Source organism: Scyliorhinus canicula, chromosome 5 (assembly GCF_902713615.1).
Source record: "Scyliorhinus canicula chromosome 5, sScyCan1.1, whole genome shotgun sequence".
Taxonomy (NCBI): domain Eukaryota; kingdom Metazoa; phylum Chordata; class Chondrichthyes; order Carcharhiniformes; family Scyliorhinidae; genus Scyliorhinus; species Scyliorhinus canicula.
Window position 1 is genome coordinate 187,136,717 of NC_052150.1, and position 24,999 is coordinate 187,161,715.

The 24,999-nt window shown below is 46.3% G+C and overlaps 1 protein-coding gene across 1 annotated transcript in view; it reads left to right on the top strand.

The window, feature by feature from the left end:
- svila (supervillin a) overlaps positions 1 to 24,002 on the top strand; it is a 222,769-nt gene extending 198,767 nt beyond the window's left edge. The window contains 4 exon segments of the mRNA XM_038798250.1: positions 5,298 to 5,441; positions 9,962 to 10,083; positions 10,190 to 10,345; positions 23,042 to 24,002. Of these exon segments, the coding sequence (XP_038654178.1) occupies positions 5,298 to 5,441; positions 9,962 to 10,083; positions 10,190 to 10,345; positions 23,042 to 23,128 (509 nt within the window). The 3' untranslated portion in view covers positions 23,129 to 24,002.
- The last annotated feature ends 997 nt before the right edge of the window (positions 24,003 to 24,999 follow it).

The window sequence follows — 24,999 nt, forward strand, 5'->3', positions numbered from 1 at the left end:
GAGTCGCAAATGGTGCTGAACATTGTGCAATCATCAGCAAACATGTCATTGATGAAGCAGCTGAAGATGGTTGGGCCTGGGACACCCTGAGGAACTCCTGCAGCGATGTTCCGGCACAGATGATTAACCTCCAGCCACTACAAACCATCTTCCTTTGTGCCATGTGTGACTCCAACCAGTGGAGAGTTTTTCTGCGATTCCCATTGACTCCAGTTTAGCTAGGGCTCCTTGATGCCACGGTTGGTTTTTAGATTGTTTTTAGAATGACTACATTTGTGCACAGAATATGGGATTCAATCTAACAGAGATGGCAGTACGTGTCAAAATAACCCTTTCTCATTCCTTAACGTGATAATATGTAAAAGCTGATACTATTAAGAGCTGTTATTTTGAATGTTTGTAACTGATGATATTTAATCTCTTTGGGAAGCTGCTTTTATGTTAAAAGGTTAGTGGGGCTATGAGCTGCTGACATATAGGCTTTTCACAGCTTGCAAATTTCCCAGAACAAATTTGTGCAAAGACCCATATTTCAATTGGGTTATCGATTGAAGACCTCAACAAATATAGGTGCTCCGGCTGGGTGTGTGAAGACCAGCCCTTGCCTTAAACTCAGTATAAGAATGTCCTCATTTATTGGGCAGGGTTTCGAGGATGGTGGGGTTGGCTCTGCTGAAAAAGTTACCGTGAAACCTATCCTGCTCCAGTGGGTGACCCCACAGCTGTTTAGCGCTCGGAGGAATCGCTATCTTGGAAGGAAATCATGCCTCCGAGAGCTGCCGGAGAATTAGAATGACTGGATGCTCCCTGGACCTAGTAGCGCCAGTAGGAGTGGTGGCTACTGCTGGGACTGCATCTAGTCCCAGCGAAGAAGAGCTAGGAGCTGGATAATAGATCATTTGGGGCCACTTGCCAGCACCAGGAATAGAGGCCCTGGGGTGGAGTGGGTGTGGGATTGGGGCCAAGAGCGGTAGGACCAGGAGCTGGTGGAGAGGGTGTCCCCGGTTGGGGGGAGGGGGTGTTGTTGGTGTGCAGGTTGTGGGGTAGTCCTCCAATCAGAAAAGAAAGCTTGTGAAGGATGCAGCCTATGCCTGAAGCCGGGGCTGAAAATTTTCTGCCTAGCAGGAAGTGGCCATATTAAGATCTCGTCGGCTGTCCATTCTATTGCTGCCAGGTCAGAGGTGGCCAGGTAAATGATGGGAAAGGCACAGTATGTTTATCACCACCACCACACCCATCACCACCCCTCAGGCCACTTGCCAGCCCACCCACAGGGACTGCAAAATTCTGTCCTTAGTGTTACGTGTTTGATTTAATCGCTATTCAAATATTTCAGAATATATCGTAACTGAACAGCTGTTACTATTGTCTGAATTATTCCAGTATTATCAAAAGTATATAGTACAAAAGGTTCTCAGCAGTAAAGATGTATCTTAATTTCCTACGGAAACCATTTAAATTTACAGTTGAAACTATAGTTACTATTCAGTGTGACTCCTCAATTTTGTGATCCTTTTAGTTTGACAAAAGTTGTAAAAGTGATCTCGAAACAATTTTCAGTAACTAGTTGAAATACGCACAAAAATGATTACCTTAAGATGAAGTCAAACTTTTGTCCAGCTTTCACCATGTTTTGAGATTATTTCCAGTAACAATTTTTTTTTTTTCAAGTCACAAATTCCACAGTCACCTTGTTGTAAAAGTTTATCGTTTGAAATTTGGCATTTTTGTGTTTGCCCTGATGAGCGCAAGATGAAAGGCTTTGGCCAAAAAAGAGATTTAATTTTCTAAGTGAAATAAACCTAAGATTTGAATTTATTTTTTAACAATTTTATTGAGGTATTTTCAGCACATAGAAAAAGTGACATTGCAGTACAAAAAAAAAGTAAAGGCACAAATTACAAATTAAACATAGTGCAAACCACGGCTCTGTTCACTCACGGACCTGCCTCAATATCCCCTACACTACCCTACTCTACCCTTGCCCCCCCCCCCCCCCCCCCCCCCCCCCCCCGCTGACGCTTACTCCTCTGCGAAGAAGTCAGTAAATGGCTGCCACCTTCGGGTGAACACTAATAGCGAACCCCTCAAGGCGAACTTGACTTTATCTAGGCTAAGAAAGCTCGCCATGTCCGATAGCCATACCTCAGCCCTCGGGGGCTTTTGAGTCCCTCCATGCTGACAGTATTCATCGCCGGGCTACCAGGGAAGCAAAGGCCAGAACGTCGGCCTCTCTCTCTTCCTGGACTCCCAGGTCCTCCGAAACCCCAAAGATTGCCATCTCCGGGCTCATTACCACCCCAGTTTTCAATACCTGGGACATGACATCTGCGAATCCCTGCCAATACCCCCTGAGTTTAGGACACAACCAGAACATGTGTACGTGATTAGCCGGCCCTCCAGTGTATCTAGCACACTTGTCCCCCAGCCCGAAGAATCTTCTCATCCGGGCCACCATCATGTGGGCCCGGTGCACAACCTTAAACTGGATCAGGCTGAGCCTGGCGCATGTTGGGTCGTGTTTACTCTGCTCAGGGCTTCTGCCCAAATACCATCTTCCAGCTCCCCCCCCCCCCCCCCCGAGCTCCTCCTCCCACTTAAGCCTCAGGTCCTCAGTCCGTGTATCCTCAGCTCTCATTAGTTCCTTGTAGATGTCTGAAACTCTATCCGCTCCCACCTCTCCCCGAGAAACTACCCTGTCCTGCCTCCCCTTCGGCAGGAGACGTGGGAAAGAGGGCACCAGTCTGCGTACAAAATCCCTCACCTGCAAGTATCTAAAGTTGTTCCCTCTCGCCAGCCCAAACTTCTCCTCCAACGCCCTCATGCTCGGAAAGCTCCCTTCCAGGAACAGATCCCCCATCCTCACAATCCCCGCCCTCCTCCACAGTCGATACCCCTCGTCCATGTTCCCCAGGGCAAATCGGTGGTTGCCACAGATTGGGGTCCACACCGATGCTCTTACCTCCCCTACATGGCTCCTCCACTGGCCCCAGATCCGAAGAGCCGCCACCACTATCGGGCTGGTGGAGTACCGTTCCGGCGGAAGCGGCAGAGGTGCCGTGACCAGGTCTGCTAAGCTAGTGCCCCTGCACAAAGCAGCCTCCATCCGCTCCCAAACCGACCCCGCACCCACCATCCATTTCCTTATCATCGCTATGTTGGCCACCCAGTAATAGTTGCTGAAGTTCGGCAACGCTAGCCCCCCTTCTCTTCTGCTCCTTTCAAGCATCACCCTCTTCACCCGCGGGGACCTCCCTGCCCATACAAATCCCAGAATAATTTTATTCAGCCTCTTAAAGAAGGGCCGCGGGATAAATATGGGGAGACACTGAAAAACAAACAAGAACCGCGGGAGAATCGTTATCTTAACAGTCTGCACCCTCCCCGCCAATGACAGCGGGAGCGCATCCCACCTCCAGACCTCCTCCCTCACTCATTCTACCAGTCGGGACAGGTTGAGCTTATGCAACTTGCCCCAGTCCCGTGCCACCTGAATCCCCAAATATCGAAAACTCTCCCCCACTAGCCTGAACGCCAACCCCTTCAGCCTACTCTCCTGCCCCCTCGCCTGAATTACAAACAACTCGCTCTTAGCCATGTTCAGTTTGTATCCGGAGAACCGGCCAAATTCCCTCAGGGTTGCAATTATACCGTCCATCTCCACCATTGGGTCCGATACATATAACAGCAGATCATCCGCTTATAACGAGACTCTATGTTCCACTCCCCACCGGACCAGCCCATTCCAGCCCCTGGAAGCTCTCCGTGCAATTGCCAGCGGCTCTATGGCCAGCGCAAACAGCAGTGAGGAGAGAGGGCAGCCTGTCTTGTCCCACGGTGCAGTCTAAAGTAGTCCGATGTCGTCCTTGTCTTGTTATGCTTCCTTGATGTGCACTCTGACAAAAGAAGGTTCAGATGTGGAGAAAGCTTCAACACGTTTATTGAACTAATAACAATTCTCCTACTTAGATTCGACTCTACTGTTAATCCTTCTATATCTACTCAGCCTGACGAACTAGTCTGCTACAATCCACGTGGTGGGTGTGATGTTCAATCAACCCTGTGTCTGTACTCACTGAGTCTCCACTGGAAAGAGGGAGATCATGTGTCCTTTATATATGGGTTGGTGTAATGCCCCCTGTGGTAGTGTCACCTCTGTGTGTATCGTGAATGCCCATTGGTCGTGTCCTATCTTACTGACCTATTGGTTGAATGTCTGTGTGTGATGTCTCTGGTGCTCCCTCTAGTGTCTATCTAGTCTACGTGTACTTACATGAACCCCTTGCGTATTTACAGTGATGCATATCACCACAGTCCTGTTCGTCCTTACACTCGCCTCCGGGGCCTGATACAATAGCCTAACCCAGTCGATGAACCCCGCCCCGAACCGGAACCGTCCTAGTACCTCCCACAGATAATCCCACTTGACCCGGTCAAAAGCATTTTCAGCATCCATGGCTACCACTATCTCTACCTCCCTACTCTCCAGGGGCATCAAAACCACGTTGAGCAGCCTTCTTATGTTGGCCACCAGCTGCCTCCCTTTACAAACCCGGTTTGGTCCTCCACAATTACATCCGGTACACAGTCCTCAATTCTGGTTGCCAAAATCTTGGCCAGTAACTTGGCGTCTACGTTGATCAAGGAGATCGGCCTGTATGACCCACAGGCCTCTGGGTCCTTATCCCGTTTCAGAATGAGCGAGATGGTGGCCTGCGACATCGTCGGGGGTAAACTCCCTCTGTCTCTTGCTTCGTTAAAGACCCTGACCAGCACCGGCCCCACTATCCCGGCAAATTTTTTGTAAAACTCCACCGGATACTCGTCCGGCCCCGGGGCTTTACCCGACTGCATGACCTTCAGGCCCCCCAAAACCTCTTTGATCCTGACCAGGGCCCCCAGTCCGTCCACCAACCCCCTCCCCACTCTTGGGAAGGTCAGTCCTACCTAAAATATTTATTGAAAAATACACCATAGTAGTGCATGGACTTGTCACTTGGTAGTACAGAACTTGAATATTGCTGAAGGAGAAAGGGTTGCTGATTAAATGGCAAGGTAACTATGTTTGGTAAGGCATTGCCCTGGTGAAAGCAACAGGGACCGAAAGACACCCCAAGCTCCCGGACAATTCAAAAAAGGCACAGGGCTTGAACGTATACCTTTTGTTTGCATAGAGTAACTCAATATCTCGCTGACCAATAAGGCCATTATTTTGGGGAATCATTTTGTTGTTTCTGTTTCAAGAAATCTGCAGTACACGAGGGTATATGAACATTTTCTCTATCTTTGTTATGCAGCTTTATTCTTGGTAGACAATCACCACGAGGTGTACCTCTGGCAGGGCTGGTGGCCAACGGAAAATGAAATCACAGGGTCTGCCAGAATGCGCTGGGATGCAGACCGGAAATGTGCAATGGAGACAGTGCTGCAATACTGCAAAGGTACACTGCAAATATTGGCAATTATCATCTAAAGGTTAAATGCATTAAGTGGGAGTTGGAGTTCAATACTCCAACCCAGTTCATGGGACATTTGGTGATGTTGCAATTTTTACTTTAACTGCTTATTTGCTTCCTCTCCCTTCAGTATTTCGTTTCTTTTTTTTTTTATTTGTTTCATTATGAACATGGTTCGGGCAATATATTAGTATGTAACGTGAGAAAATTAAAATCTGTCCTGTTTTAATTGCGCACTCAGTCAAGAATGACAGCATTAGGTGGCTAAGGCTGGATTATGGATATTGGAATAAGATTGTGAATGTTCTTTATTAACAATGTGTATCATTCGGTGCACATATGGTGAATGGTCGTAGTTTATAAAAATGTTGCTTTTGATGTATACCCACCACACTCTGTAGAATCTCTGTAGAACTAATGCGCTGGATTTTTAAGCGTTCATAGTACAGACCGGAGGTGGACAGGCAGGCCTTTTGGCAGCTCCAGACTCCATGCTGGTTCACTGCTATGATCCCGAACGTGAACATTTTGAATGAGGGAAGTTCTAGGTGGATGGCTGCCCACCAGGAGGCCAGTTGGAGCCAACTATTGCCACTTATGGGCCTATCAAGGTCCAATTTCCACACGGCTTGGAATTTCCAGTTAGCAATGTAGGCAAGTGGGGTGTCCAGGCCAATGTGGAAGACAAAGGGTGGGAGGTAGAATGCGGACTGGATCCATACGAAGGACAGCACGCAGATCCATAACAGCCACTGGGCCGCTCCAAGTTCATGGCCAGCCAGCAGTGGCTTTTTAATAAGCGGAAACAAAAGATACTTTTTTTTCTCCCCCCCCCTTGCAGTCTTCATCCTACCTTATCCAGCGACGCTGCTTATCTGAGTGCTGGAGGACCTCCTACCTGATCTAACACCTGTCTAACCCTAAAAGTGGTTCCAATCACCCAACTACCCATCCATCCTCCACCCAATCCAACACAGCTTCCATTCACCACACGATCCGACCTCGTACCTCCCTGAGCACAAAATTATGCCCCAGACCAGCAGGACATGACAACAAAACCCTGACAATCCAACTCACCACAACCAAATTGAAACACCCCCTGATCTGACCTAACTAGCCCCCAAATTCCCCATTACCTACTTGCCCCACCTCACCATCGTACTAATTTCTCACAACTCGTCCACTTACCTATGTGCCTGCCCGCCCACTCACTCACCCACAGGCTTACCTGCCCGCCAACTCACACACCTGCTACTCACTCACTCACCTGCCTGGTCACTCACTCACCTGCCCCCCACCCACCCACTTGCTCATCTGCTGCCTGCTCACTTGCCCGCCCACTCGCTCGCACGCCTGCCCACCCACTCGTTCGCCTGCCCGCCCACTCGTTCGCCTGCCCGCCCACTCGCTCGCCTGCCCGCCCACTCGCTCGCCTGCCCGCCCACTCGCTCGCCTGCCCGCCCACTCGCCCGCCCACTCGCTCGCCTGCCCGCCCACTCGCTCGCCTGCCCGCCCACTCGCTCGCCTGCCCGCCCACTCGCTCGCCCGCCCACTCGCTCGCCTGCCCGCCCACTCGCTCGCCTGCCCGCCCACTCGCTCGCCTGCCCGCCCACTCGCTCGCCTGCCCGCCCACTCGCTCGCCTGCCCGCCCACCGCTCGCCTGCCCGCCCACTCGCTCGCCAGCCCAGCCCCTCGCGCCAGCCCGCCCACTCGCTCGCCTGCCCGCCCGCTCGCATCGCCAGCCCGCCCACTCGCTCGCCAGCCGCCCACTCGCCTCGCCTGCCCGCCCACTCGCTCGCCCAGCCCGCCCACTTCGCTCGCCTGCCCGCCCACTCGCTCGCCTGCCCGCCCACCCGCTCGCCTGCCCGCCCCCTCGCTCGCCTGCCCGCCCACTCGCTCGCCTGCCCGCCCACTCGCTCGCCTGCCCGCCCACTCGCTCGCCTGCCCGCCCACTTGCCTGCCTGCCTGCCCCCTCGCTCGCCTGCCCGCCCACTCGCTCGCCTGCCCGCCCACTTGCCTGCCTGCCTGCCTGCCCGCTCGCCCGCCCGCTCGCTCGCCTGCCTGCCCGCCCGCTCACTCGCTCGCCTGCCTGCCCGCCCGCTCGCTCGCCTGCCTGCCCGCCCGCTCACTCGCTCGCCTGCCTGCCCGCCCGCTCACTCGCTCGCCTGCCCGCCCACCTGCTCGCTTACCTGCCCGCTCGCCTGCCCGCCCGCTCGCTCGCCTGCCCGCCCGCTCGCTCGCCTGCCCGCCCACCCGCCTTCCTGGCCACTCGCTCACTTACCTGACCATCTACTCACTCACCCACCTGCCCACGCAGTCACCCACCCACCTCATTCACCCTCCCGGCTACACAACACACCCATTCATACACCCACCTGCCCATGTACCTCACTTTCTCACCCATCCAGATATCCCGCCTGCTCACTCAGCTACTCACAAAAGTGCACTTAAAGACCAGACCTTTAAACTCACCTGAGCACGGCAGCTAGTCACTCCCTCTTCTGCACTCCAATGAGGTTGTCAGAGAGATGCCGCGCTGCACATTTCTTTGAGAGCCGGGGTCAGAAGCTACCGGATAAAATGCACTCTATTGTCGGGTTGGGAGAATCTGTGCGACCCATGCAAATTTCCTCAAATGCTGGGCAGTTCGTGCAGGTGAGGGCCCAGGTGCTGTCTGCTCCTGGGAAATTGATGTTAACTGTGGAGTGCTACCTGAAGTGATATGAAGTGAGCCTCGTATTTCCCACCGGCATCCTGGAAAATAAATAATTTACAATATTTGTTATTAAATAGATGCATGTTTTTTTCTGTCTTTTTATTCGCGTATTATATGCGTTGCACAATTGGTATAACCCATTTTTAAAATAGTCACAGGCATGGATTCTCCGGTTCTTCAGCCACGTGTTTCTCGGCAGCACGCCATTCACTGGTGGTAGGATTCTCTTCTCCCGCCACTTGTAAATGGGATTTCCCATTGTAATCACCCCACAGCACCGGGAACCGTTGTGCTGCCGACGGGAAAAGTGAAGGGTAACGACCGGAAAGTTCCGGCCATGCTTTCTGAAGTATAAACGATTTTTCTCCAAGTCAACCGGATGTGTATTCTGGGGTCAAACATCAGCTAATATACAGTCACTATCCCGATGGAGAGCAGCAACTTTAAACAAGAGATTTGAATTGCTAGCAACCAAGTTAAAGGAATTGGCATAACAAGATTTCAAGTTTTAAGACTTTAACTGTAGTCACTGTTGATTTTAGTTTGTGAAAAATTACTTTGTAAGCAACTAATACTCAAAACTACAGAAAAGTCTAATATTAAGTCATGTTAATAACATACTGATAAACCTACATTGCACATTATATATATGGTATATATCCTTTACAGCTCACTCTCCATAGGATTACAGTCTTTATAGTAAACAGCCACTCCCAGTTTCCAATTGGGTCATGTCTGTGACTGTCTAAATGCACTTCCCTCAGTTTTCGGAGAATTCCCCAACTGGCCACCCAGCATTAAGGCCTACTCCAGCGATCTCTCCTCCCTGCCTTGCTATGGCAAATCTTCCAAACTTCTGGAGTGCCATGGGATGCATCTCTTCAGCTGACGACCATCCTCCCATCCGCACTCTGCCTGAAGACCCACCGTCTTCTCCTCTCTGCTGACCACATCAGCTGCAGCTCTTGCCCCTGTGAGACCCCTCTCTCTATCTCCCCTCTCTATGGTCAAAATCCTCGACCGAGAACCTGTCCCCCATTTCCAGATGTGAAGATTTTATACCTTGCTCTCAGCAAGTCTTAACCTGGAACCCCAGTCTCCATGGTAACCAAAGCACACAGGCCTGTTATTGGACAGAACTCCCAGCACTTCACAAAACCCTCTTACCACCCCATTTATCCTGAGTTAAGGAGACAGTCCAAACATAATCATCTTAGAAAATCATGCATTTGAAATAATAATGTCTGTTGTGCTCCCATGTTACTGTCTCCTCATGAAGGTAACACTGGTATCAGACAATCACACTTTCCTGTGCAAAACCCCTAACTAACTATAGCTTCAAGCACCTATGTTACTGCTTTTACAATTCAACCGTGGGACCTGCTGACATTCTTTAAGCTGCTCATGATGCCCTCCAGTGATTTCAAACTGCTTGCCTCGATTGTGACCTTGAATCTCGTGTTATCTGTCAATTATCCTGTATGTCTTCCTGTTATAGCAAATTTGTTCCAGTTAAGTGCAGAGAGTTACTACATGTGCACAACATGAGATTTAAAATACTGTCAAAATGTCCGGTTTGGGAAAAAAAGTATTGACATTGGAAAGATCAGTAGGGCTGCATTGAGTAAGTGGGTGTAGGCAGAGCGAGTCCGTGATCTTCAATATGCCGCTCACTCACTTCAGCGATATTATTTAATTGTGTATTTGGCCCGAGAAGGTTTTGGTTGTGTAAAGTTGGTGTGATGATTGGTATCTAACCAAGATTGCTCTTCCTTTACTTTGATCACAGTAAAGAATACCAAGAATCCGCCAAAGTCCTACCTGATACACGCAGGTTTTGAGCCATTGACGTTTACTAATATGTTTCCTAGCTGGGAGCACCGGGAAGATGTTGCAGAGATCAGTGAAACGGTAAAGAGTCTAAATGCTCTCCCCCCGCACCCCCCAAGATTCTCATGGTGCCGTTTATGTGGGTTTCCTAAAATCCATTCTTTGTTTTCCTTTTTTTAAATCCCAGGAAACTGAAGGTTGCAACAAAATAATTTTGGTGGAGGATGTATTGGACAAGCTGTGCAAGACGCAGTACCCACTGGCAGAACTGCAAAGCCGGCCTCTGCCAGAGGGAGTCGATCCATTAAAGCTTGAAATTTATCTGACAGATGAAGACTTCCAGGTAAATTCCACTGCTCTGAATCGGAATTGATTAGGGTGCAAGTGGTATTGGGCAAGCTGTGTAAGGCGTTGTCGTCATTGGTACGACTTCAAGTTCATCCTTCTTTCAAATACTTTGGACTGAATTTTATGGGGCCTGTGGACGCGGGGTAAGGGTGGGACGGGAGGTGTCCAAGAAAACTTGGGAGGGAAGGATATGAATGGAGTGCCTGCCGCATTGTAGTCACCATGGCACTCTGCCAAGGAGGATGATAGAGGACAGCCATCCAGTTGTGCCACCTAAGTGGTCACCTAAGGGCCTAGCCTGTTGCCAGTGTATTCTAGCAGTGATGGGGTGCCCTCCACTGCATGGGGAGACCACCTGGTGAACCCTAGTGTCCTCCCTGCACGTCAAGGTGGAGGGTCATTGTGAACCACGGAGAGGACCTGCCAGCAGTAATTACTCATGATACTGCGGTCTCCCAGAGGCATTGCTAGGACATGAAGTCCCAGGCCCCTGGCCAACAGCTTTTGGAGGCAAACTCTTCCTCCTCAAAGGGAGGGGAGCCTCAGTGGCATGATTGGCGTGGAATCCAGCCGAAACTCCCCCACATAACCAAGGCGTGGTTGCCTCAGCTTCCCTGCCCATTGTCTAGACAATCATCATCCTGAGAAAATCCAGCCCATTATGTGTGTTCTTACACCATATCCAATCACACATACTGCACCATTTCCCATGTATATTGGGCACCCCTACTAGTTAGAATATGACCTGCACTTTGACAATTGTGGCGTCTATTTTTACTCCCTTTCTTGCACCAGAGCTCCTTGTTCTGGTGCATTTTCTTTCTCTGGAGACTGATGCTGTTTAACTGTCATGAGCTTTGTGAAATGGCAATTTGTTTTGTTCAAGTAGATTGCTGCACTGTGTTTGGTATCTTACAAAGTGGAAGATTTTTAATGCACCATAATAATTATGCAGCATTAATTGTAAATGTGTGAGGTGAAAAAAGTGACTTTGCAGTAAACCTTTCTGTCTCAGGATAGTTTGATGTGACCTTGATATTTTTTATAAATTGTCAACTCTATAAAGTGGAAGAATTTGAAAGCTTTCCAAAATCATGTAGAGAGAGAGTGTGCAATACCAGTTACGTTGATATGTGAGTAAAGCTTAGAATTTGTTGACCATAGATGGTTTCATGTTGCATGGAATCTCCGTGCTTTTTAAAGTACTGGAAATCATTTCCCTTAACCTTAAACTGAGGTTTTATAAATTATATTCAACTCCCACAGTTTATATATAGATGTGCTGTTCAGAAAAGTTACTCCAGTCTTCATGATGTCGCTTTTGATACGATAACTGGAGTCATTTACGGTTGTTGTAACAAGAGCAATCTTTCTGGCTACCTCCTAAGCAATTCTGAAATGGGAAGTGTGCTTTTAATTCTCGAGGCCAAAATATCCCATTGAAAGAAGCCAAGATTTTACAATTAGACTACATAAAAGCTACTGGGTTCTTTATAAGGATGTGTTTTAGGGAAGCACGTTCACCCCAATTTGGATATATAATGGGTTAAAAATGGTTATAATGTGAACAGTTAGAACATTTCAAACTATAGCTGACCACTGGGATTGTCTGAAAGTAGCTAATATCCATGGTAATTACTTGTGGCGTCGTGGTGGTGTCCCCACCCTGGGCCAGAAGCTCCAGGTTCATGTCCCACTTCAGGGCCAGATGACCGGATAGCGTGGCTGATAACGTGCTCAGACAAACTGATCATCAGCCTGTGTGCCGGATGGCAGGTGATATCGAGCGGGAGAGTTTCCTGGCCAGCCACACTGCAGAAAACAATGGCAAACCACTGCAGTACTTTGTCTAACATAACCGTGGACAAATACAGAGAGGTCCACCATCCCAACGCTGCCTTAGAACATGAAGGGGGGGGAGGGGGGGGGGGGGGGGGTTGTCGGAGTGGGGGAGAATTTAGAAAAATAGTTTTAAACTATTGCCTTGATGTCAGATTAAGTTTCAGCTTTCAATATTCATCCGTTTAAAAAAAATGTAGAGATATTCACTATATTGTAATATGCACTTAAACCTGCAATTATCAGAAGTTGGAATTTTGGTGTGTAATTCCTCAAAAGTGTGAAGTTGTACATAGTCGCAGTTTTCTAAAATGTACTGTTTTCCCCTTGCTTTTCACATTGCCAATGCAAGTAAGATTAACCTTCCAGAATAAAGGCCTTTCCAATAAAGTTTTAATGTCATTGATTGTCCTGATCACTTGAAAATGAAATTCCTGCGCTGTTTCCAATTAATGCTCCAAGGATCCCGGAGAGGAGAAGAATAATGCCTGAGAGCTCAGGATCGAATTGTTCTATGTTGGGTTCAGGTGCCCACATTTTTTAAATGGCAGCTTTGAGCAGGAAATTGGCATCTGCATATTAAGTATTTTTTAAATTAATCTATGGAGTAGCAGATCTCGCTGCATGGAAATTTAAATACCAATGGCACAATTCAATCTCCAGCACAAAATGCTTATAAGAAATAATAAAATGAATAAATGAGGGACATTTGGCAAATGAAGAACTTTAACACTGGATTTAGCTTACAGGTCACTTGTCATAGCAGCAAGTATTTGAAGGACTGTAAAACTTTGTTGTCAATCCCTCATTTAAATTTGTGTTGTGCCAACTTTATTTTCTCTATTCTTTCATGGGATGTGGGCAAACATCCGTTGTTCATCCCTTAATTGCCCTTGAGCTGAGTGGCTTGCTGGGACATTGAAGAGTCAACCACTTTGCTGTGTGCCTGGAGTCACATGTAGGTCAGACCAAATAAGGATGTCTTACCTGAAGGGCCTCAGTGAATCAGATGGTTTGACCATGAAAATCGATGATGGTTTCATGGCCACTGTTACTGAGATTAGCTTCCATATTTTTTAATTGAATATAAATTTCACCGGCTGCCATGGTTGGATTTTAGCCCATGTCCTCAGATCATTAACCCAGGCCTCTGGATTGCTCATCCAGTGAGATTACCAGATTATCTCCCCTTCCATTTTTAATCCTTAGGAAAGAATTTGGTCTTCACCAAGCCACTTAGCTTGAAAAGAAAGTTGCGCCAAGTGACTCTCTGAACTGATTACAGGTGGCATTAGCAGGTTCATGAAAACAGGTTGCCCACCTGCCTGTTTGATAAATACAGCAGAACAAGCAGCTGTAAGGCAGATGAATCTAAATCACAGCTGTGCCTACATGTGGTGCCGTGGATATGCATGAGTGTAACTCGTATATCTCCCCTCTTAAAAATGCAGCTCAATGAAAATTCAAAAAGAATACCTCAGAAACACTTGTATTTTGTGTGCACCATAATGTAGTGTCAAATTGCATGTCTAGTTTTACACGAGTCTAATTGGGAGCCCAACAACCTCGTAACATTTGACATAAATAAAAGACAACCAAGCAATTTTTTTTATTTGAATCACAGAATTGTCACAGCCCTGAAGGAGGGCATTCAGCCTGTTCCGTCTGTGTTGCCTCTCCAAAGGAACAATCTACCTAGCCCATAGCCCTGCAGGTTCTTTTCAGATAACGATCCAATTCCTTTTTGAATGCATCAATTGAATCTGCCTCCATCACACACTCAGGCAGTGCATGCAAGATCCTAACCATGAACAGTTTTCTCCTCCTCTCTCCGGTGCTGCTTTTGCAAATTCCCTTAAATCTGTACCATCGATCCTTTCACCAATGGGAACAGATTTCCCTGCCCTCTGTGTGCAAACCCCTCCTGATTTTGAAAGGCTTTTTATAAAAAGTGTACTGTTGATGATTTTGACCCCACCCGCCCAATGTTTCGAACCAGTCACTCACTCCAATGCATCTTTCGACACTGAACAATTCAAGCCCAGTAATCTTTCTTCCGAATACTTTGCAGCTCTGTGGTGACATGAAAAGAAACTAGCACCGACAGATGAAACAGTGAAAAGAGACATAGAGGGTGGAATTTTCCAATATTTCTTTGAGTGTCAGGTTCTGACTGAAAACCAGCGTGTAGATCTCCAGCTGCGCAGCCACGTTTTTAAGCCAGATTTTCAGGCACTCTCAGGAAAAAATATGAGTGGGCGGGGTTTACGCTGTCAGTCTGGCGGGGTGAGGCCTGATATTGGGCGGCACTGTAGCACAGTGGTTAGCACTGTTTTGCTTCACAGCGCCAGCATCCTGGGTTCGATTCCCGGCTTAGGTCACTGTCTGTGCAGAATCTGCATGTTCTCCCTGTGTCTGCGTGGCTTTCCTCCGGGTGCTCCAGTTCCCTCCCACAAGTCCTGAAAGACATGCTTGTTGGGTAAATTGGACATTGTGAATTCTCCCTATGTGTACCTGAACTAACGCTGGAGACTAGGGGCTCTTCACAGTAACTTCATTGCAGTGTTAATGTAAGCCTACTTGTCACAGTAATACAGATTATTATTATTATTACAGCCGATAAGGTCAGATCAACAGAGACTAGGGCCCCATCTTTAAAGAGTGCCCCGATTAGCACAGAAAGTAAACCGTCCCCTCCCCATTCGCCATGGACATGGAGGACCACCTCACAAGCATCAGAGGCTCTTCGCAAACCCCCCCCCCCCCACTCCCCAACACTGTAGTCTTGGGTGCAATCTGTCCCCTCACCAGAATCAGCCCTCCCCTACACACATAAGGGGACCACTCCCAGAGGGCCTGCCCTTGGCATTTCCCACGTCACTATTCTCGCTGACGGCCAACGTTGGTACAAAATTACCCCCATAATGTACTAGCTTCCATTAAAATTGGTTAATGGAGTTTCAAATTTTTTAAGTTGAATTAGAGGTCATGTATTTTAGAATGCCAGATATTGAAAACCTCTACTTTTAATGAGTTTAGACATAAATTGTTGTCACTTTATTTTATACTTGGACGCCAAACAGTTAGATCTGATAGTAATCAGCCTATACAGATGTTATGCTATGGTGCTTTAGTTCATCATGTTTGTTTTGGATGATGGAGGCAATTTATAGCCCATGGGAGATGAACAATTTCCTGTGACCTGTGTGCATGGTAAAAACATTAGCAGAAATTGTGTTCTGGGAAAATGCTGGCAACAAACATCTTTTTTTCTTAAATTACATCAATTACAACAATGCCTCATACTAACTACGCCACAAAACCAGATCCAATGATGATGTGTTGATGGTGCAAAGCTGTACACATTGGGTGGTATTTTGTGGAGCCTGCTGGAGCAGGGAAGGTGGTGGTGGGCTCGGGAGGCTGCACATCAGACTCAATGGTGGAAAAGCTGTAAACTATCTAGTCATCGGCAGGAAGATAACAAGGCAGCAGGGGAAACTTGCTGAGCAAACATTCTTAGGATGGACCCAGAAGGACAATTAAGGCTGTCAGCAAGGAAAGGGAGAGATGGTGGCAGCATTGGTAATGAATATTGCATGCTATCTAAATAAATGGTGGGTGCATCCTTTTCAAGGCATGGGCTATCAGACCAATGCAGTTCATACATCATGCTTCCATCTTCTAATGTATGAAGACATAAAATTAATTTGAAGTGGGCCATTGCTTGGTACATGCAATATTAATTACCAACATATTTAGGCTAGAGTGCTTCAAGTATATCACCATATTTAAAGGGCAGCCAGGCCTGTGGGTTTTTTTCCAATTAAGTACTAGTGCCCGAAGAGAAACCGTGTACTTTCAACTGAGGCATTGGTCAATTCTGCATCTTATTACTCAGGCAAACAGAATAACAAACAGAGCAGGAGTGACTGTTCCTTTAGTCGGCCGATTTATACATTTTAGTTTAGTGAGAGGAAAAGAAAAAGAGAAAGCAGTTTGTGAGGACCTTGTTCAGATGTGCCCTGTTACATGATGAGATCAATCCTAATGGCTAGATAAGCCAAAGTTCTTTGCTGTCAAGTAGGTCAATCTTATTGATTCAACATCACATCCTTATGAGCTTGAATCTAAATTCCCTGAGCTCAATTTTTATAAATCAAAGCGTTATTCTCCTTTGAAATTGAAATGAACTTGTTTTTGATGTGGAGAATGCCTGAAATCGATTGAGTCCTCTGCATTTTTAACCTCCATTGTCGAGGAAGACGCAGGATGTTTGGTAACATGACATAGGTCTGCCCCACAAACATTTGCAACCACTCTTTTTTTATATTAGGCACTATCCAGTTGTGTGTGCAGGGTCAAAAGTATGATTACCTACTATTACTTTTTTGGATTTCCTAATTTAGTATCTTCAACGTATGGCAGAAAGGATGCAAGATGGGGACTCTTCTTCCGAGGTAGTATGGGCTGAGGTTAGAAACAGGAAAGGAGAGGTCACACTGTTGGGAGTTTTCTATAGGCCACCTAATAGTTCTAGAGATGTAGAGGAAAGGATGGCGAAGATGATTCTGGAAAAGAGCGAAAGTAACAGGGTAGTTGTTATGGGAGACTTTAACTTTCCTAATATTGACTGGAAAAGATATAGTTCGAGTACATTGGATGGGTCGTTCTTTGTACAATGTGTGCAGGAGGGTTTTCTGACACAATATGTTGACAGGCCAACAAGAGGTGAGGCCACTTTGGTTTTGGGTAATGAACCAGGCCAGGTGTTAGATCTGGAGGTAGGTGAACACTTTGGAGACAGTGACCACAATTCGGTGACCTTTACATGAGTGATGGAAAGGGATAAGTACACCCCGCAGGGCAAGAGTTATAGCTGGGGGAAGGGCAATTATGATGCCATTAGACATGACATAGGATGTGTAGGTTGGAGAAGTAGGCTGCAAGGGTTGGGCACACTGGATTTGTGGAGCTTGTTCAAGGAACAGCTATTGCGTGTTCTTGATCAGTACGTACCAGTCAGACAGGGAGGAAAGGGTAGAGCGAGGGAACCGTGGTTTACCAAAGAAGTGGAATCTCTTGTTAAGAGGAAAAAGGAGGCCTATGTGAAGATGAGGCGTGAAGTTTCAGTTGAGGCGCTTGATAGTTACAGGGAAGCGAGGAAGGATCTAAAGAGAGAGCTAAGACGAGCAAGGAGGGGACATGAGAAGTCTTTAGCAGGTCGGATCAAGGAAAACCCAAAAGCTTTCTAATAGGTATGTCAGGAATAAAAGAATGACTAGGGTAAGAGTAGGGCCAGTCAAGGACAGTGGTGGGAAGTTGTGTGTGGAGGCTGAGGAGATAAGCGAGATACTAAATGAATACTTTTCGTCAGTATTCACTCAGGAAAAAGATAATATTGTGGAGGAGAATGCTGAGACCCAGGCTATTAGAATAGATGGCATTGAGGTGCGTAGGGAAGAAGTGTTGTCAATTCTGGACACGGTGAAAATAGATAAGTCCCCGGGGCCTGATGGGATTTATCCTAGGATTCTCTGGGAAGCCAGGGAAGAGATTGCTGAGCCTTTGGCTTTGATTTTTAGGTCATCATTGGATACAGGAATAGTGCCAGAGGACTGGAGGATAGCAAATGTGGTCCCTTTGTTCAAGAAGGGGAGTAGAGATAACCCCAGTAACTATAGGCCGGTGAGCCTAACGTCTGTGGGGGGTAAAGTCTTGGAGAGGATTATAAAAGATACGATTTATAATCATCAAGATTGGAATAATATGATTAGGGATAGTCAGCATGGTTTTGTGAAGGGTAGGTCATGCCTCACAAACCTTATCGAGTTCTTTGAGAAGGTGACTGAACAGGTGGACAAGGGTAGAGCAGTTGATGTGTATATGGATTTCAGTAAAGCGTTTGATAAGGTTCCCCACGGTCGGCTATTGCAGAAAATACGGAGGCTGGGGATTGAGGGTGATTTAGAGATGTAGATCAGAAATTGGCTAGTTGAAAGAAGACAGAGAGTGGTGGTTGATGGGAAATGTGCAGAATGGAGTTCAGTTACGAGTGGCGTACCACAAGGATCTGTTCTGGGGCCGTTGCTGTTTGTCATTTTTATAAATGACCTAGAGGAGGGCGCAGAAGGATGGGTGAGTAAATTTGCAGACGACACTAAAGTCGGTGGAGTTGTAGACAGTGCGGAAGGATGTTGCAGTTTACAGAGGGACATAGATAAGCTGCAGAGCTGGGCTGAGAGGTGGCAAATGGAGTTTAATGTGGAGAAGTGTGAGGTGATTCACTTTGGAAAGAATAACAGGAATGCGGAATATTTGGCTAATGGTAAAATTCTTGGTAGTGTGGATGAGCAGAGGGATCTCGGTGTCCATGTACATAGATCCCTGAAAGTTGCCACCCAGGTTGATAGGGTTGTGAAGAAGGCCTATGGTGTGTTGGCCTTTATTGGTAGAGGGATTGAGTTCCGGAGCCATGAGGTCATGTTGCAGTTGTACAAAACTCTAGTATGGCCGTATTTGGAGTATTGCGTACAGTTTTGGTCGCCTCATTATAGGAAGGACGTGGAAGCTTTGGAACGGGTGCAGAGGAGATTTACCAGGATGTTGCCTGGTATGGAGGGAAAATCTTATGAGGAAAGGCTGATGGACTTGAGGTTGTTTTCGTTTGAGAGAAGAAGGTTAAGAGGTGACTTAATAGAGGCATACAAAATGATCAGAGAGTTAGATAGGGTGGACAGCGAGAGCCTTCTCCCGTGGATGGAGGTGGCTAGCACGAGGGGACATAGCCTTAAATTGAGGGGTAATAGATATAGGACAGAGGTGGGTTTTTTACGCAAAGAGTGGTGAGGCCGTGGAATGCCCTACCTGCAACAGTAGTGAACTCGCCAACATTGAGGGCATTTAAAAGTTTATTGGATAAGCATATGGATGATAAGGGCATAAGACCATAAGACATAGGAGTGGAAGTAAGGCCATTCGGCCCATCGAGTCCACTCCGCCATTCAATCATGGCTGATGGGCATTTCAACTCCACCTACCAGCATTCTCCCCGTAGCCCTTAATTCCTCGCGACATCAAGAATTTATCTATCTCTGCCTTGAAGCCATTTAGCGTCCCGGCCTCCACTGCACTCCGCGGCAATGAATTCCACAGGCCCACCACTCTCTGGCTGAAGAAATGTCTCCGCATTTCTGTTCTGAACTTACCCCCTCTAATTCTAAGGCTGTGCCCACGGGTCCTCGTCTCCTCACCTAACGGAAACAGTGGGGCATAGTGTAGGTTAGATGGCCTTTCGTTTTTTCCATGTCGGTGCAACATCGAGGGCCGAAGGGCCTGTACTGCGCTGTATCGTTCTATGTTCTATTTGATCATTTGCTCTTTGATCTATTATAGAGATTTCCCTCTCTGCTGTAGTGTCGGAGTTAGTTCAAAAAATGGACCATAGTACCAAAATCAGGTAATAAGTAGAGAGACCCCAGAGCTAGGACTGGAGCTGGTTGAAAATCGATAGTGGCTTTGCCTCAAACATCTTAATGATCTATGAAAACTGAAAGACCAATCGGATGGTTTGATGGTGTAGTGGATTAAGGGACTTATTTGACCTCAAGAACTCCTTTCATTCCGGCGGGATGACCGTTCCCTCACTCTGCTCCCTGTTGGGGACCTACAAAAAAGAGTTTGGAAATCTCAAACCAGCTCGTACTGGTTGCAATTCCATAACACAAGATTGTACAAGACTTGGATTAATTTAGCAGATTTCCTCTTGCTCATCCAAGTTAGGAGAAGAGTCGACAAAAGTGTCATTATACATTTGACTGTGTTCTGTGTCAGATGGAAAACCTTTGACACTTATACTGATAAAGTGTGGATGTATTCCATTCCATAGCAAAGTCAACCTTCCCCTAAATAAGTGCTATATTCTCAAAAGAAAATGTTCCTCCTACTTTAATATGCATTATAGAGCATGTGATACTCTGAGGTGACCTGTGTTGCATTCTTTCCACAGCATGGCCGCCTTGTGAATCCTAATTTTGGACTAATGTAATTTTGTCCATTTTTATAATAGTTATAGTTAATAAATCCTTACAAGTCCTTTAAAAAACCAAACTGTTTGCTGGACAAAACTGATCGTAAATAGACTATCTAAATGACAGGTTTAGTGTGCACTGGTTAATCCATTTCACCTGAACGATTGCCTCAAGCAAGTAACAATTTCAACTTGCCTTTTGAGAGCCCCGTGGAGAATACCTGTAGCAAACTGCATCAACACTGCAAGAGTCAAAATCAAGTTTAGTTTTGTTAATAAAAACAGAAAATACTGGAAATGCTCAGCAGGTCTGGCAGCATCAGTGGAGAGAGAAACAGAGTTAACATTTCAGGTCAGTGATCTTTCATCAGAGTTTTGTTAAATTCCATACTACTCTAATGTTAAGTCCTGACTAGAGGAAGCTGCTTTCTGCGGTGGGGAGAAATTAACTGAAGTCATTGTTTAGTCATAATGCTCTTGTGGCAATTTTTTAACCAGCATAGTATTTGCTTCTGTACAATTTATTTGGGAATGGAACAAGCTCCACACATTTGCCCCTGTTTCTGAGACAAATGTGCAAGAAAGCCTTTCACCTCTGCTGTTGATGATAAGCTGTAAGTGAGTAGGAATATCAAATTGCAATTTGTGGTATTCAGCCTTCTTAGCAACTTGGTGGTCCTGGGTAGGTTGAAATTGCTTATCTATGTTGAAAATATCTGCACATTTTTTTAAAAAATTTTAATTTTGGGAGTAGAATAACTAGTTTTGCAATCCTACTACAGTAATTAGGCTATTAATGGTCAGTGAGGGTTAGTGGGTGACTTAGTTTACCAATCTTCTATCCAAAATTATTCCTTAGCCATCTGCTGAGATAGCGTGGAGTTCATTTCTCTTTTGTTTTCTCCCTATCTCTCTGATAGATTGCTGGGTCTCTTCCCCCATGTCATCTGGAAAATTTTGCATTCGCGTTCGTGACCTAATTTGTTCTGCTACCTTAAGGTCTTTATTTCTATCCTTCAGCTTTCCTGATCTGTACAATTTCATCACACCGTTTATTTGTTTGTTTTTTTAAATGTTTTTAATTACAAACATGTAACAAATAAACAGCCCGGGATACATACTTCCCAACAATCAACTACACAGTTTGTACAACTTTTTCCCCTTTTTCAACCTCTTTCCTCCTTCCTCCTCCTCCTCCTCCCGCCGGCCCCACACACACACAAAACTACCAGTTCCTCAAACACGGTCACAAACATCCCCCAACTTTTCTCAAATCCCTCTGTTGAGCACCTTAACTAATACTTTATCTTCTCCAACCATAAAGAAGTCGTACAGGTTACCCAACCAAGCCACTACCCCCGGTGGCGATGTCGACCGCCACTCCAGTAAAATTCGCCGCCGGGTAATCAGAGAGGTGAAGGCCAAGACATTGGCCTTCCTCCTCTCCATGAGCTCCAGCTTCTCTGAAACCCCAAATATCGCCACCAAAGGGACAGGGTCCACCACCTCCTCCACAATCCTGGCGAAGACCATGAACACTCCCGCCCAGAATCGTCCCAATTTTTCACAACCCCAGAACATGTGCGTGTGATTCGTTGGCCCCTGCCCACACCTCTCACACTCATCCTCTACCCCCTGAAAGAACCCACTCATTCTCACCTGAGTCATATGCATCCTGTGCACCACCTTAAACTGTATCAGGCCCATCCTTGCACAAGAGGAGGTCCCGTTTACTCTTCGCTGTGCCTCACTCCATATTCCCCAATTGATCTCCATTCCCAACTCCACTTCCCATTTCTCCTTGATCTTCACCACCCATTCGCCAGCTGCTCCCGCAGCCCCTTGTATATATCCCCATTTTTTCCCTTCCCTTCCACATCCGGAAGCAGCAGTCGCTCCAGCAGGGGTATCCCGGCAACTTAGGGAACCCCCTCCAGACCTTTCGTGCAAAGTCCCTAACCTGCAGATATCTGAACTCGCTCCCCCTCGGCAGCTCTACCCTCTCCCTTAGCTCCTCCAAACTGGCAAACTCTTCCTCTAAATACAGATTCCTCACCTTGTCCAGCCCCATTTCCCTCCACCTCCTGTACACACGATCCACCCCAGCCCCCGGCTCAAACCCATGATACTTACACAGAGGCGTTAACACCGACATCCCCTCCATGCCTTCTCAAATGATTCCAAATCTTCACTGTTGATTGGACCACCAAATACCTACTCTGAGTCATTGGCAACACTGCTGTCATCATGGCCCTTAAGTTGGACCCCCTATAAGATTCCTCCTCCATCCTAACCCACTCTACCCCTTCTCCTTCCCACCATTGCCGCACCTTTTCCACATTCTCCGCCCAGTAATAATGAAGCAGGTTCGGCAATGCAAACTCCCGCTGCTGCCACTGTAGTAGGGTCCTTCCGGCCCTAAGCACCTTCCCCTCCCGTACAAAGTCCGAAATAATCGTGTCCAATTTTTTAAAAAAGGCCTTTGGTATAAAGATCAGGAGAGCCTGAAAAATAAACAAGAACCTCGGCAGAATATTCATTTTCACCACTTGGACCCTCCCCGCCAACAACTCCTCCGACCTTCAACTACACCTTTTCATCAAAATTCCACCCAATATCGGGTAAAAACAGCTCTTACCTGTGCTTTCGAGCAGGAAATGCCCTGTGTGCAACCACTCACACCATGGCCCCACGGGAAGTCCGGTTTATTTGTTAAATGTGTTTCTAGTTCCTTACCTATCTCACACTGAAGAATTTTCTGTCCCCTATATAGCTTCAGTATTTAGTGAATCAAGTTTAATGAAAATATGTATTCTTTTTCAGAAAGCACTAGAAATGACAAGAGAAGAGTTCAGTATCCTGCCCTCCTGGAAGCAAGTTAAACTGAAGAAAGCAAAAGGACTTTTCTGAGTAGTTTATAGTAAAGTGCATAGTTTTTTTAAAAACACATGCTTAGTAACGGAGCTTTCACCGAAGATCATTTTGACATCCATGGATCAATCATGGACTGTGGTCTGGTCAAAGAGCACAGTATGGAAATAAATTGCACATGCAAGGCAGCAATGCCTTTTTGGGGGAATTTTGTCAATTTGTGCATGTTGAGGGGAACTCTATGGATCTTAACAGTGTTGACATAATAAGACAGTGCCGTTGTATGCATTTGACCTCAATGCACTTATGGGCAATAGACGCTACTCGGCCTTATCCTGCCTATGTACCTTGAAGGCGATTTATTTTGTAAAGTGTTATTTTGTGTGTAGAATATAGCAAATCATGAAGAGTTTATATTTATATCATACAATATGAAAAGTGACTGCAGTTTAATGACTAAATATTTAATTGTTAATGACATATATTCACTTTCGACTTTTTTTGTGTTACCCGGAAAATACGACATCTAGTTGAACAAAAACGGCTTGTACTGAGATCATGCCACAAATAATCATGCTATCAAGTACAGGCATTAAAATGTCCTGTCTGTACTTTTCGATGCTATCATGAACAAAGTGTATTTATGGCCGGAAATAATGAAAAGGCTGCGCAAATTCAGTAACTTTTTACAGAATCTACAAAGTGTATAGTGCCTTGCTTTTTGTGTACAGTTTATACTACAGAACAGATGTTTGAATTTTGATGGAAGCAGGTGTTTAGAAGAAATGGCCTCATTCAGTTAAACTTGTTATAATGGAGGTTTGAGGGCCTCTGTTTCTAATACTCATCAGCCTAACCAACTTCATTCTTGTGATACAATTTAGAAAAATAAAAGTTGACAAGTTTATTTGTATTTTCTGGTTATGTTTCTCTGGGCAGTTTGCAAGTGGCGAAAATAGGCTTGTGTGAATCCGGCATTGTTCACTGAAGCCCTTCAAACAGCTGAAAGCTGTAACTAAATGGAGACAGCTGACCATGATCAAAGTGCTAACCACAAGCAGTATATTGAAAAACTCCCATTGTGAAGCTGTTTGATTTCATTCAACAGCAACTTGCAATTTACAAAGTGCCTTTAGTAAAATGTTCCAAGGCACTTCATAGATTTTGGGAAGACTTCTGAGTGAGAGGATCAAAGTTTCAGAGATTTAGGGAGACTATCCCGGATTGACAGGCACAGTTGGCAGAAGACTCTGCTACCAAAAATAGAGTGGATAATTCACTATCATAGAATTTACAGTGTAGAAGGAGGCCATTCGGCCCATCAAGTCTGCACCGGCCCTTGGAAAGAGCACCCGACTTAAGCCAACACCTCCACCCTATTCCAGTAACCCCACCTAACCTTTTTGGACACTAAGGGGCAATTTAGCATAGCTAATCTACCTAACCTGCACATCTTTGGACTATGGGAGGAAACCGGAGCACCCGGAGGAAACCCATGCAGACACTGGGAGAACGTGCAGACTCTGCACAGACAGTGACCCAAACCGGGAATCGAACCTGGGACCCTGGCACTGTGAAGCAACAATGCTAACCACTGTGCTACCGTGCCGCCCTCCTACGGAAATTAATTCTAGAATCAAACTGCATAGAAGACAGTCATTCTGTCCATTGAGCCTATGCTGGTTTTTTGAAGGAACTATCCAATTAGTTTGACTCCCCTGTTCATAATAATGATCTTTATCTTTATTGTCACAAGTAGGCTTACATTAACACTTGAATGACAATGAAGTTAATGTGAAAATCCCTTAGTCGCCACATTCCGGCGCCTGTTCGGGTACAAGGAAGGGTAATTCAGAATGTCCAAATTACCTAAAAGCACGTCTTTCGGGACTTGTGGGAGGAAACCGGAG